Below are 13,441 nucleotides of genomic sequence, written 5' to 3' on the forward strand. Positions count from 1 at the left end.
TAGTGGCTATGAAATGGCTTTTAAAGTGTCAATGAGCTCGTTGATTGGCTGTTTTGAAGCAAGTTCGCAACATTCTGGATGACCTGACATCAATCCCCCCACAATCAAAAAACTGGAAGCAATATAATGGTACAAACCCCAATGAAACTTTTGTACCAGTCTAACTAGATTTATTTAATTGATTTGAAACAACAAATCGTTTTTTTTATGTAGTGGACAAAGGCACATCAATCACCATAGACATTATTAGAAAATATGGGTTTTATGTCAAGTTATATAGACAGTGTATATATATATATATATATATATATATATATATATATATATATATATATATATAGTGCCAGTCAAAAGTTTCGACACATCTACTCATTCAAGGATTTTCCTTGTTTTTACTAATTTCTACATTGTAGAATAATAGTGAAGACATCAAAACTATGAAATAACAGATATGGAATCATGTAGCAGCCAAAAGATTGTTACATAAATGCAGTGATACAAGCACACAAATAAGATGCTGGCTGGCACACAAACTTGTGTATAAGGGATACAGACGGTCAACTTTAAGTTAGACACAGGAACTGAAGCTAATGTGTTCCCAACAAGCAATAGAAGACAAATTGCCCAAGCAATTCAAAGTGAGAGACTGAGACTGTACTCATAGCCTATGGAGGCACCCGAATTAAACCAAAGGGCATCATGACATTGCAAGTGCACTCATAAACAAGCCCATCTTTAATTCTATGTTACAGATGCAACTGACACACCACTACTAGGCAGAGAGGCCTGTGTGTAGCTTGACCTCATCAGAAAAGTTGTAACGGTTGCATGCCATGCTCCGCCATGCTTCAAGGAAGAGCTACTCATGTGCTATGCAACTGTGTATAAAGGACTCAGTGAGTTTCCAGGCCAGTACCACATCTACAGTACCAGTCAAACGTTTGGACTCCAACTCATTCAAGGGTTTTTCTTTATTTTTTATGTTTTTCGACATTGTAGAATAATAGTGAAGACATCAAAACTATGAAATAACACATATTGAATAATCTAGTAATCAAAAAAGTGTTAAACAAATCAAAATACATTTTATATTTGAGATTTTTCTAAGTAGCCACCCAATGCCTTGATGACAGCTTTACACACTCTTGGCATTCTCTCAACATCCTTCATGGGGTAGTCACCTGGAATGCATTTCAATTAACAGGTGTGCCTTGTTAAAAGTAAATTTTCTTATTGTGTGTTAGCCAATCAGTTGTGTTGTGAAAAGGTAGGGGTGGTATACAGAATATAGCCCTATTTGGTAAAATACCATGTCTATATGTTGGCATGAACAGCTCAAATATGCAAAGACAAATGACAGTCCATCAGTTCTTTAAGACATGAAGATCAGTCAATGTGGAACATTTCAAGAACTTTTAAAGTTTCTTCAAGTGCACTCTCAAAAACCATCAAGCGCTATGATGAAACTGGCTCCCGTGAGGACCACCACAGGAAAGGAAGACCCACTGTTCATTAGTTAACTGCACCTCAGATTGCATCCCTAATAAATGCTTCACAGAGTTCAAGTAACAGACACATCTCAACATCAACTGTTTAGAGGAGGCTGCGTGAATCAGGCCTTCATGGCAAATTGCTGCAAAGAAAACACGACTAAAGGACACCATTAAGAAAAAGAGACTTGCTTGGGTCAAGAAACACGAGCAATGGACATTAGACCGGTGGAAATCTGTCCTTGGGTCTGATGAGTCTAAATTGCAAAATGTTGGTTTCAACCGCTGTGTTTGTGAAACGCAGAGTAGGTGAACGGATGATCTCTACATGTGTAATTCCAACCGTGAAGCATGGAGGAGGTGTGACGGTGTTTGGTTATTTTCATTTGTTTTTCAACAGGACAATGACCCAAAACATCTCCAGGCTGTGTAAGGGAGTGCTGCATCAGATGACCTGGCCTCCACAATCACCAGACCTCAATTCAACTGAGATGGTTTGGGATGAGATGGGCCACAGAGCGAAGGAAAAGCTACCAATAAGAGCTCAGCAAATGTGGGAACTCCGTCAAGACTGCTGGAAAAACATTCCAGGTGAAGCTGGTCCAGAGAATACCAAGAGTGTGCAAAGAATATAATCAAGGGGTGGCTACTTTAAAGAATCTCAAATATATAATATGTTTTGATTTGTTTAAAACTTTTACGGTTACCACATTATTCCATGTGTGTTTTTTCATAGTTTTAAAGTCTTCATTATTATTTATACAATGTAGAAAATAGTAAAAATAAAGAAATACCCTTGAATGAGTAGGTGTGTCTAAACAATATATACAGTTAAAGTCGGAAGTTTACATACACTTAGATTGGAGTCATTAAAACTCGTTTTTCAACCACTCCACAAATGTCTTGTTAACAAACTATAGTTTTGGCAAGTCGGTTAGGACATCTACTTTGTGCATGACGCAAGTAATTTTTCCAACAATTGTTTACAGACAGATTATTTCCCTTATAATTCACTGTATCTCAATTCCAGTGGGTCAGAAGTTTACATATTCTAAGTTGACTGTGCCTTTAAACAGCATGGAAAATTCCAGAAAATGATGTCATGGCTTTAGAAGGTTCTGATAGGCTAATTGACATAATTTGAGTCAATTGGAGGTGTACCTGTGGATGTATTTCAAGGCATACCTTCAAACTCAGTGCCACTTTGTTTGACATCATGGGAAAATCAGAAGAAATCAGCCAAGACCTCCAAAAAATTTGTAGACCTCATGTCTAGTTCATCTTTGGGATCAATTTCCAAATGCCTGAAGGTACCACGTTCATCTGTACAAACAATAGTACACAAGTATAAACACCATGGAACTACGCAGCCGTCTAACCTCTCAGGAAGGAGACACGTTCTGTCTCCTAGAGATGAACGTACATTGGTGCGAAAAGCGCAAATCAATCCCAGAAGAACAGCAAAGGACCCTGTGAAGATGCTGGAGGAAACAGGTACAAAAGTATCTATATCCACAGTAAAACGAGTCCTATATCGACATAACCTGAAAGGCCGCTCAGCAAGGAAGAAGTCACTGCTCCAAAACCGCCATAAAAAGCCAGACTACGGTTTGCAACTGCACATGGGGACAAAGATCGTACTTTTTGGAGAAATGTCCTCTGGTCTGATGAAACAAAAATATAACTGTTTGGCCATAATGACCATCGTTATGTTTGGAGGGAAAAGGGGGACGCTTGCAAGCTGAAGAACACCATCCCATCCATGAAGCACGGGGGTGGCAGCATCATGTTGTGGGGGTGCCTTGCTGCAGGAGGGACTGGTGCACTTCACAAAATAGATGGAATCATGAGGTAGGAAAATTATGTGGATATATTGAAGCAACATCTCAAGACATCAGTCAGGAAGTTAAAGCTTGGTCGCAAATGGGTCTTCCAAATGGACAATGACCCAAAGCATACTTCCAAAGTTGTTGCAAAATGGCTTAAGGACATCAAAATCAAGGTATTGAAGTGGCCATCACAAAGCCCTGACCACAATCCTATAGAAAACTTGTGGACAGAACTGAAAAAGCATGTGCGAGCAAGGAAGCCTACAAACCTGACTCAGTTACACCAGCTCTGTCAGGAAGAATGGGCCAAAATTCACCCAACTTATTGTGGGAAGCTTGTGGAAGGCTAGCCAAAATGTTTGACCCAAGTTAACTATTTAAAGGAAATGCTACCAAATACTAATTGAGTATTTGTATGTAAACTTCTGACCCACTGGGAATGTGATGAAAGAAATAAAAGCTGAAATAAATCATTCTCTCTACTATTATTCTGACATTTCCCATTCTTAAAATAAAGTGGTGATCCTAACTGACCTAAGAGAGGGAAATTTTACTAGGATAACATGTCAGGAATTGTGAAAACTGAGTTTAAATGTTTTTGGCTAAGGTGTATGTAAACTTTCGACTTCAACTACTGTATGTATATGTCCATAATATGCAGTGCATTCGGAAAGTATTCAGACACATTGGCTTTTTCCACATTTTGTTACGTTACAGCCTTATTCTAAAATGGATTACATTTTTTTCCCTCTGCATCAATCTACACACAATACCCCATAATGACAAAGCATTGAAAAAAAAAAAATATTTAATATATTAAAAATAAAAATAAATAATATTATGAAGTATTCAGACCCTTTACTTAGTACTTTGTTGAAGCACCTTTGGCAGCGATTACAGCCTTTACTCTTCTTGGCTATGATGCTACAAGCATGGCACACCTGCATTTGGGGAGTTTCTCCCATTCTTCTCTGCAGATCTTTTCAAGCTCTATCAGGTTGGACAGGTACTGTCGCTGCACAGCTATTTTCAGGTCTCTGCAGACTTATTCAATCGGGTTCAAGTCCAGGCTCTGGCAGGGCCACTCAAGGACATTCAGAGACTTGTCCCGAAACCACTCCTGCGTTGTCTTGGCTGTGTGATCAGGGTAATTTTCCTATTGGAAGGTTGTCATCAAGAATCTCTCTGTACTTTTCTATGTTCATCTTTGCCTCAATTCTGACTAGTCTCCCAGTCCCCGACACTGAAAAACATCCCCACAGCATGATGCTGCCACCACCATGCTTTATCGTAGGGATGGTGCTGGATTTCCTCCAGACCTGACGCTTGGCATTCAGGTCAAAGAGTTCAATCTTGGTTTCATCAGACCAGAGAATCTTGTTTCATGTGCCTTTTACTGAAGAGTTGCTTCCGTCAGGCCACAGGCCACTGTCCTTCTGGAAGGTTCTCCCATCTCCACAGAGGAACTCTGGAGCTCTGTCAGAGTGACCATCAGGTTCTTGGTCACCTCCCTGACCAAGGCTCTTCTCCCCCGATTACTCAATTTACCCCCTGGCGGCCAGCTATAGAAGGAGTCTTGTTGGTTCCAAACTTCTTCTATTTAATAATGATGGAGGCGACTGTGTTCTTTAGGAACTTCAATGCTGCAGACATTTTTTGGTGCCCTTCCCCAGATCTGTGCCTCGACACAATCCTGTCTCAGAGCTCTACGGACAATTCCTTTGACCTCATGGCTTAGTTTTTGCTCTGACATGCACTGTCAACTGTGGGACTTTATATAGACAGGTGTTTGCTTTTCCAAATCATATCCGGTTGGATATGATTGAATTTACCACAGGTGGACTCCAATCAAGTTGTAGAAACATCTCAAGGATTATCAATGGGAACAGGATGCACCTGAGCTAATTTTCGTGACTCATATGAAAGAGTCTGAATAATAATGCAAGTAAGAAATGTCTAAAAACCTGTGTTCGCTTTGTCGTCATGATGTATTGTGTGTAGATTGATGAGGGGAAAAAATATTTTAATACATTTTAGAATAAGGCTGTAACATAAAAATGTGGAATAAGTCAAGGGGTCTGAATACTTTCTGAATGCACTGTATGCACTGTACACACTATTCCCTACTTGAATAGCCTACTTGCATAGCCTTCTCAAAAAGAGAAGGTCCATTCAAATCCATTGATATTGCTTATGGTGCCTGCAGGCCAGAAAAAGACTGTCTATGGAATGTGTAACACTCTTGGACTGTGTGTATCAGAGATGAGTGCTTCATGTAAATCCTCATCTCCAGATGTGCTCCTCCATCTGTAGCAATCTGTATTTTATGGTGTTCTGACAGAGAAGAGGAGTATTCAGTATTCAGCAGATACTGTACATGGACAGACTGACAGATGATAGATAGACTGAACATAATACTCACTTTATTGCACCTGCATCTCAATGTCCTGAATATCTGTATGCAAACTATAAGTAACAAGTAAAACTTTGAATTAGAAGTCACATATATGTGTTGTTTGTCATCATCTTGCATTGTTTCGATTACTCTAGATACTGTGTAACACTTTACCTTGAGTTTTGGTACACTTGTGATGTGTGATGATAAGTACTGTGGAACATCTGTGGTGGAACAAAATCACACAAATAAACAAATGTGTCAATTGCTTTTTATTTTTTATTACTGTGATACTCGATTTAAACGCAGCAGGGGTCTTCAATGCTGTTTATTAATTCCTGCAGTCAAATGACCAAATCACATGGGTGGAATGTTATGAATATGAATTAATTAATAAACATTAATAAACATTATATAAACATTATATATTTTTCTATGCCGAAAATCTGATGTTTAGGTCAAATGACATAGGTCAAATGGGTGAGTTATATTTCAGTCTTTTGTGATCTACATAAAGTGTAATATGGGGATGCAAACTCAAAATTGAATCAATTTCAACTCTCTATCTGACATGATACAGGTGTCTTCTTTTCTTAAGACCATAAGAATGTGTGTGAGGTGTATACTTTAGCTTCAAAGTAGATGTGTTTAAGACTACCAAGAAACACTCTGTGACCCTGATTTAGCCCACAGCAGTAAAAGGCTAACTTCAACTCACACGTGGTCCAGTGTGGCTGAGTTGGTAGAGCATGGTGCTTGTAATGCGCAGGTTCAATTCCCAATGGGACCAGTATGAAAATGTATGCACTCACTCCTGCAAGTAGCTCTGGATAAGAGCGTCTGTTAAATGACTAAAATCCAATGTATATGTAACTTGTAAGTATGTATTATTACCTTGTGTTTGACGAGGCAATAGAGAGTGAATATGAACATCATTCCTCCACAGACTGATGGCGTTATGACCATGAAATCAAACTTAAGGTCTCCAACTTGGGCTCCATCTAGACCAGTCTGAGGGGCTTTCTCTGAGTCCCAAAAACTGCTGACTGTGGATGACGAGACAGGTCATAACAGCCGAGTTATAATATGGACAAGTAAGGTTAAGATAATCAGATCGCTCGGCTAGTTCAAGCATACAACAACCGAGGACAGTGGGTCTGAATCTGTAAGCTACTTTGCTAAATTACCATACTGTATTATTATATTCTATAATAATGAAATTCCCTGTTTTATGCCTTCGCCAGGGACCCTGTAAAGAACCTTGAGGAAGTTGCCCACCTGTAGTCAGAGAGAAAGCTATAGGGAGGACTGTGTCTCTGTACTCCCTCTCACAGCTCCAGTCTACCGGGGAGTCACTGGTGGTCACCAGCTCCCAGTACTCAGACAGGACATCCTGGACCCGCCCCAGGGCCTCTGATGGGGAGCTGCTGAATGACATCCCAAAGCTCACTGGGTCATCCTGGTCAGTAGAGTCAGAGAGGAATGTTGGTAAAAATGTACATGGGATGCATGTCCAATCAATACAATAGTTTTATGAGCTTAGTATTAAGTTCCTTAAATCCTCTTTAAAACACCCGACTTAGGCTGTTATTCAAGAGATATCTTCTGCATCAAACGGCCCTCACCTCTAGCTCCTCGTTGATCTGTGGTACACATCTCTGAGAGTAGATGTTGTGGATGAGACAGGTCAGAGACATTACGTAGCTGTGGTTGTCTGAGCCTTGGGTGTATCTAAAGTGGCTGGTCAGGAGCTCCAAGATCCAGGGCAGGGCAGCTTTCACATAACAACATTTACTCTGTCAGGGAATGGAAGAAGAGCAGTCAATATTCATGTTAGTTATGATACGAAGTATGTTTGATATCAGTGACTTTTTCTAGCCTAGCCATAACCTCATCCCCACGTGCAATTGCTACCGCATAGAGCCGGCTGGTGGGTGAGATTAACCTAGCCATAATGCTAATAGGTAATGCTTATTTTTACAGTCCTTTTAGGATAAATTATGTGGTGGACATTGGATACTTTTTGGTACTATTCTCAAATAACCTTTCGTATCATTTATTTTTTCTTAAAGTAAAAAACAAAAACTTTTTTTTTTTAAAGCATAAACTAATGTTCTTTGTGAATTTGCCTATGATGTCCCATGTTTTCACTACACATGACGCATAAAAATGACCTTACCAAACTTCTCCGCTCAATGAATGTGTAGGTTATTGAGCATCCACTCTGCAACTGGTTATCTATCTATTTAAAACAGAAACCAAAATATCTGTCAGAAGTCATTAATTAAATATATATTAACTTCGATATTTTGTATTCATGACAGGAATATGCTGTACATTCAACAATCCCAATGAATGCCTAATGGTTCTAGCCATGAGTTTAATATGCTTCTTACAGTGATATACTCCCCACAGTTTTTTCCACTTTGATCAAAAATGTATTTCTGGAAATCTCACCAATAAATCACTCTTGGTTATGTATAATTATTTTGATATTACAATAGTTATATACAACTTTAATGTGTTCATGTTTTTTTCTATTGTTCGTTCCAGCTGTACTACTCACCAGGCGTCTTATGATCAGCAGGTGATCTCTGGTGATGGAGTGTCTGCACGGACCAGGGTCTCCCATGGTCAAGGAGAGACTCAGGAACACTATCACACACAGACACACCTGAAACCAGTGGTGAAACGTATTAGCTTTGTGAACAGAAAAATAAGAGAGTAAAAAATGTGTTGACATCTTTGAATTAAAAAAATATGTTGTAGGTTAAAGCTAGAATCCTTTGTTGCTACATACATTTTTTGACTGATAATGATAACTGCCAAAATAAAGTATAGAGTAAATGAGGGATACAAAGCATATTGAAAGCAGATGGTTCCACACAGGTGTGGTTCCTGAGTTATTTCAGCAAATATTTTGGCTACCATGGCTAGAAGAAGAGATGAAGAAGAGATCTCAGTGACTTTGAAAGAGTGGTCTCTGGAGCGATGACTGAGACAGCTTTTTTACACCATCATCAACAAAACATCAAATTATGGAATTTCTTGTGGAAGAATTGTGTTGCGTCCCTCCAATGGAGTTCCAGGCAATCTATGCGCAATGAAGCTGTTCTGGGAGCCCAACGCCCTATTAAGACTTTATTTAGGCAGTTACCTGTATATACCTATTGATTCTTTAAAAATATAACTTACAAATGCCTCATGAGTTTAGTTCAAGTGTCATACCCCATCAGAACCTAAAATAAGCTCCCTCCCTTTTTTTATACAACGTAAATGTAAACACTGTAGTGTCAAAACATGGCACAACTATAATTGTTATATCATGTATGGTCAGTCCTGGTATCCATAGCTCTGTCTATGAATTTGAGAGTGGTTACATTTCTCCAGCACCGTCCCTCAACTTTTTACCAAAACAGAGGCATGGTGTGCGCTTTGTAATTGTTTCAACTGCGGAATCTAGCTTTAAATAATACATAAAACATAACATTTCCTAGTTCGTAATGGACTTTGTTTCTAGGAGTCTTTAATATTGAACCCATATTTTGTTTTTGTTGCACAGTGGATCATTGAATAGACCTTTCCTGCACTGTTCTCAGTATCCTATGAGACAGAATGTTTTCTCTTTGTTTCTGCATCTTCCCATCTCCTGGGTTTGATTTAAAAAATTGGACTCAGGTTTTTGTTTTCCTATTGTATGAGATGGGCCTTTAGTTGAGGGGAATTCTGTAATAATCCAAAATAGAAATCAATGAGCTTCCATACAGATGATTCACATTCATGCAGTATTGTACATTATAGTCATATGATGTGAAGTTAACCATCCATGCCGTGTTTGATCTTTGAATTTTAAACCCATTGGAGACAAATCTGAAAATGTACAGCCTGAAAAGCCAAACTACACTGAGAAAAAATATAAATGCAACATGTAAAGTGTTGGTCCCATGTTTTATGAGCTGAAATAAAATATCCCAGAAATTTTCCAAATGCACAAAAACCTTATTTCTCTGAAATGTTTTGCACAAATTTGTTTACATCCCTGTTAGTGAGCATTTCTCATTTGCCAAGACAATCCATCCAACTGACAGGTGTGGCATATCAAGAAGCTGATTAAACAGCAGGATCATTACACAGGTGCATCTTGTCACTGTAAAATGTGCAGTTTGTCACACAACACAATGGCACAGATGTCTAAAGGTTTAAGGGAGAGTACAATTGGCATGCTGACTGCAGGAATGTCCACCAGAGCTGTTGCCAGAGAATTTAATGTTAATTTCTCTGCCATAAGCCACCTCCAATGTTGTTTTTTGGATAATTTGGCAGTACGTCCAACTGGCCTCAAACCGAAGACCATGTGTATGGCGTCATGTGGGCGAGCTGTTTGCTGAGGTGCATGTTGTGAACAGAGTGCCCCATGGTGGCGGTGGGGTTATGTTATGGGCAGGCATAAGCTACGGAGAACAAAAACAATTGCATTTCATTAATGGCAATTTGAATGCACAGAGATACCGCGACAAGATCCTGAGGCCCATTGTTGTGCCATTCATCCACTGCCATCTACTCATGTTTCAGAATGATAATGCATGGCCCCATGTCACAAGGATCTGTCAACAATTCCTGGAGCTGAAAATGTCCCAGTTCTTCCATGGCCTGCATAGTCAGTAGACATGTCACCCATTGAGCATTTTTGGGATGCTCTGGAACGAGCATTGCTCTGGAACACCAGTGTGTTCCAGTTCCCGCCAATATCCAGCAACATCGCACAGCCATTGAAGAGGAGTGGGACAACATTCCACAGGCCACAACCAACATCCTGATCACCTCTATGCGAAGGAGATGTGTCACGCTGCATGAGGCAAATGGTGGTCACTGGTTTTCTGATCAACACTCCTACCTTTTTTGTAAGGTATCTATGACCAACTGATGCATATCTGTATTCCCATAGATTAGAGCCTAATTTATTTATTTAAATTTCCTTATGTGAACTGTAACTCAGTAAAATCTTTGAAATTGTTAAATGTTACAACAACAAAAAAAGTGAAGATGAGGGGCATACTGTAGATTATTTAATTGTTTTATTTTAATTTTAACTGTAGACGAATTAAACAGAATACCGTCAATGTCAAAGGCAGTTTTGACAACAGATTTCCTTCACAAGAGCATTGTTTCCTGGAGAAGTAACTGCATCTCTTACCTTGGTTTTGCACTGAATGTGGGCTGACACGTGAAGGGTCATCTGGCTCAACTATGAAAATAGAAAAGACCAGACTCCTCTGTCAGGAGCATTGGCGCAGATAGATGATGAGTCTCTCCTCTTCTAGTCCTGATCAATCCCTCTAGTAAGGCATGCACCAAAGAGAAGCTGACATGGATGGAGCCGAGGTTCTCCCGGCATGGAGTGTTGTGGTTTTACTCCCCTCCGAAAGGTCTACAGGTCACAGTGTGACTGCCTGCCTTAGCTGTAACTCAGAAACTATTTTAAGACCTCCCTCCTTCTGCTCTTTCTCATATGGTCCAAAGGAAACTATGCCCCGTATCTCAGCTTGGTGTTTTCCAATAACCACTGGTGGGTCATGACCTGAGACAAATTATTGGTCTAGCTTTCTAGATATTGCCTTACAGATGTTCCACACATTGTGCCATATATTTGATAGTAAATTCCTGGACATTGGAAATTCTCTTTAACGTTTCAGCTCTCCCAGTATAGATGTTAACATGCCAAAGTAAGTGGCAGAGAAAATAAAGTAAATCCTGGTGAAAGTACATTGACTGAAACATGGTGTTTTTTACGATCCATTTCAGATGTATTTACCATTAAGAATGCCAGTTTGCATTTCTTTGAGTTTTGGGTTGAGCCAAAACGTTTAACCCACTGGGCACACACTGGTTGAATCAATATTGTTTCCATGTCATTTCAATGACATACATTTAACCAACGTGGAATTATTACATTTTTTCCTGCATTTTTTTTCTTGAATAAACATACCTCTTTACCTGATCCATTGTCATTTTAATCAGGGTGTCATTCTGACTGTTGTAAATCACACATATCAATATACTGCACTAACATGCCGAGGATATTGCATCCACATTAAAACACAGTGCATGGGATCATAACACACACCATCAATACAGCAACATATCATGGCATCATCATTCATTCACAAATATTATGAAATGATCATAAGGTCACAGATTACATTTAAACCAAGTATTTTTCTGCATATCCAATCATACCTCTTGAGCTGTCTGTTTCCTCCTGACTGGTGTTTCTTTTTTTTTTAAATAAATCAAATATGCTTCTCTGCATATCTGTTAAAATCTGTGTAAAGAGATTGAAAGGAATGAGTCTCATTCAGTACATTTTGTAATTTCTTGCTTTTCTAAAATCTAGCAACGTTGCCAGCAGGCATGCCAGCTAAGATAGTTAGACAAGCTACTTTAATTTGATTGATAGCCTGAAATGGATTAGCAGCTAGTTATGAGGTTGGGAGATTGGGAACCTATCTAGCTGGCTAGCTAAAGCCAACTTTATAAAATTGTTAGGTGGCTAGTACTACAGAGAAACAACAAAACATCAATAAGGAATCAATAGGTCTCCCAAGTGGCGCAGCAGTCTAACACTGCATTGCAGTGTATAACAACCGGCAGTGATTGGGAGTCCCATAGGGCGGCACTCAATTGGCCCAACGTCGTCCGGGTTAGGGGAGGGTTTGCCCGAGGGGGCTATACTTGGCTCACTGCACTCTAGCGACTCCTTGTGTCAGGCCGGGTGTCTGCAGGCTGACTGCATTCGTTAGTTGAGCAGTGTTTCCTCCGACACATTGGTGCGGCTGGCTTCCAGCTTCAGGAGACAGGTGTTAAGAAGCGTGGTTTGGCTTCACCTCCTGAGCCCGTTGGAGAGGAGAGGTGGTAAAATACAAAAAAATATATAAAAAATAATATGATTTACATACCTTGATCAAATTAATTTACAAACACACCTCCTACGAGTCCTGCCCATCACCGGCAGCTAAAATAAAATAAAATGCTGTGTTTGTCACTCTACAATCTCTCTCCTCCTCCACTAACTATACTGCCTGCACGCACTAGAGTATCTAGCTTCCTGGTTAGTATATCTTTACTTTGTGGTGCACCTTTGAAGGAACCACTTACTAGCTAGATTAGGGGAAGTGGAAGTTATTTTTGCCTGGTACAATCAGTCTGGCCCCTCCACAAAATACTGCGGTTTAAAATGTTTGTTTAGGAATTTATTTAACATCTAAAAAATGTAAAAACATGACAAATCTGAGAGGACACGTGCCCTTCGTGCCACCTATGGGCATGTTAGTTATCTTTCAACTAGAGCTTAGTGCTGTTGCTTCCTTTTGGTCTCCTGCTTTCCTGTATCTGAGACATTGAACATTTAATGACATATTCTTCAGAAAAATAAGAGCTACGAAGTGAACTCAAAGGTTATTGCCTTTTAAAAAAAACACTCTGGTCACAAAGAGAGGATAACTCATTCATCTCTAACACAATCCAATGGAGCTGCTGTGTCTGCCAATGGCACTGTTGTTCATCATCTAAACTTTTGGTCTTGGTCTCTTGAGAGCTTTACTCTCCTTGGATTTCAACGTACAGCTCCTTTAGGCCTCTTTACTAACAGTTATAAAGCATCATCTCCTCTGAGATATCTATGGATTCCTTTATAAATTCAACTTGGCTCATCTTCAAAAATAGAGCAA

The 13,441-nt window shown here is 39.5% G+C and overlaps 1 protein-coding gene across 1 annotated transcript; it reads right to left on the bottom strand.

The window, feature by feature from the left end:
• Positions 1-5,742: 5,742 nt before the first annotated feature.
• LOC110533011 lies at positions 5,743-11,319 on the bottom strand. The gene is made up of 8 exons (XM_021617143.2): positions 10,897-11,319; positions 8,281-8,388; positions 7,894-7,956; positions 7,340-7,510; positions 6,993-7,173; positions 6,609-6,760; positions 5,889-5,938; positions 5,743-5,785 (listed from the first exon to the last, which is right to left on the bottom strand). The coding sequence occupies exons 1-8, from the start codon at positions 10,948-10,950 to the stop codon at positions 5,743-5,745; spliced, it is 822 nt and encodes a 273-aa protein (XP_021472818.1). The 5' UTR covers positions 10,951-11,319.
• Positions 11,320-13,441: the final 2,122 nt, after the last annotated feature.

The sequence above is a fragment of the Oncorhynchus mykiss genome, chromosome 9 (genome assembly GCF_013265735.2).
Source record: "Oncorhynchus mykiss isolate Arlee chromosome 9, USDA_OmykA_1.1, whole genome shotgun sequence".
Taxonomy (NCBI): domain Eukaryota; kingdom Metazoa; phylum Chordata; class Actinopteri; order Salmoniformes; family Salmonidae; genus Oncorhynchus; species Oncorhynchus mykiss.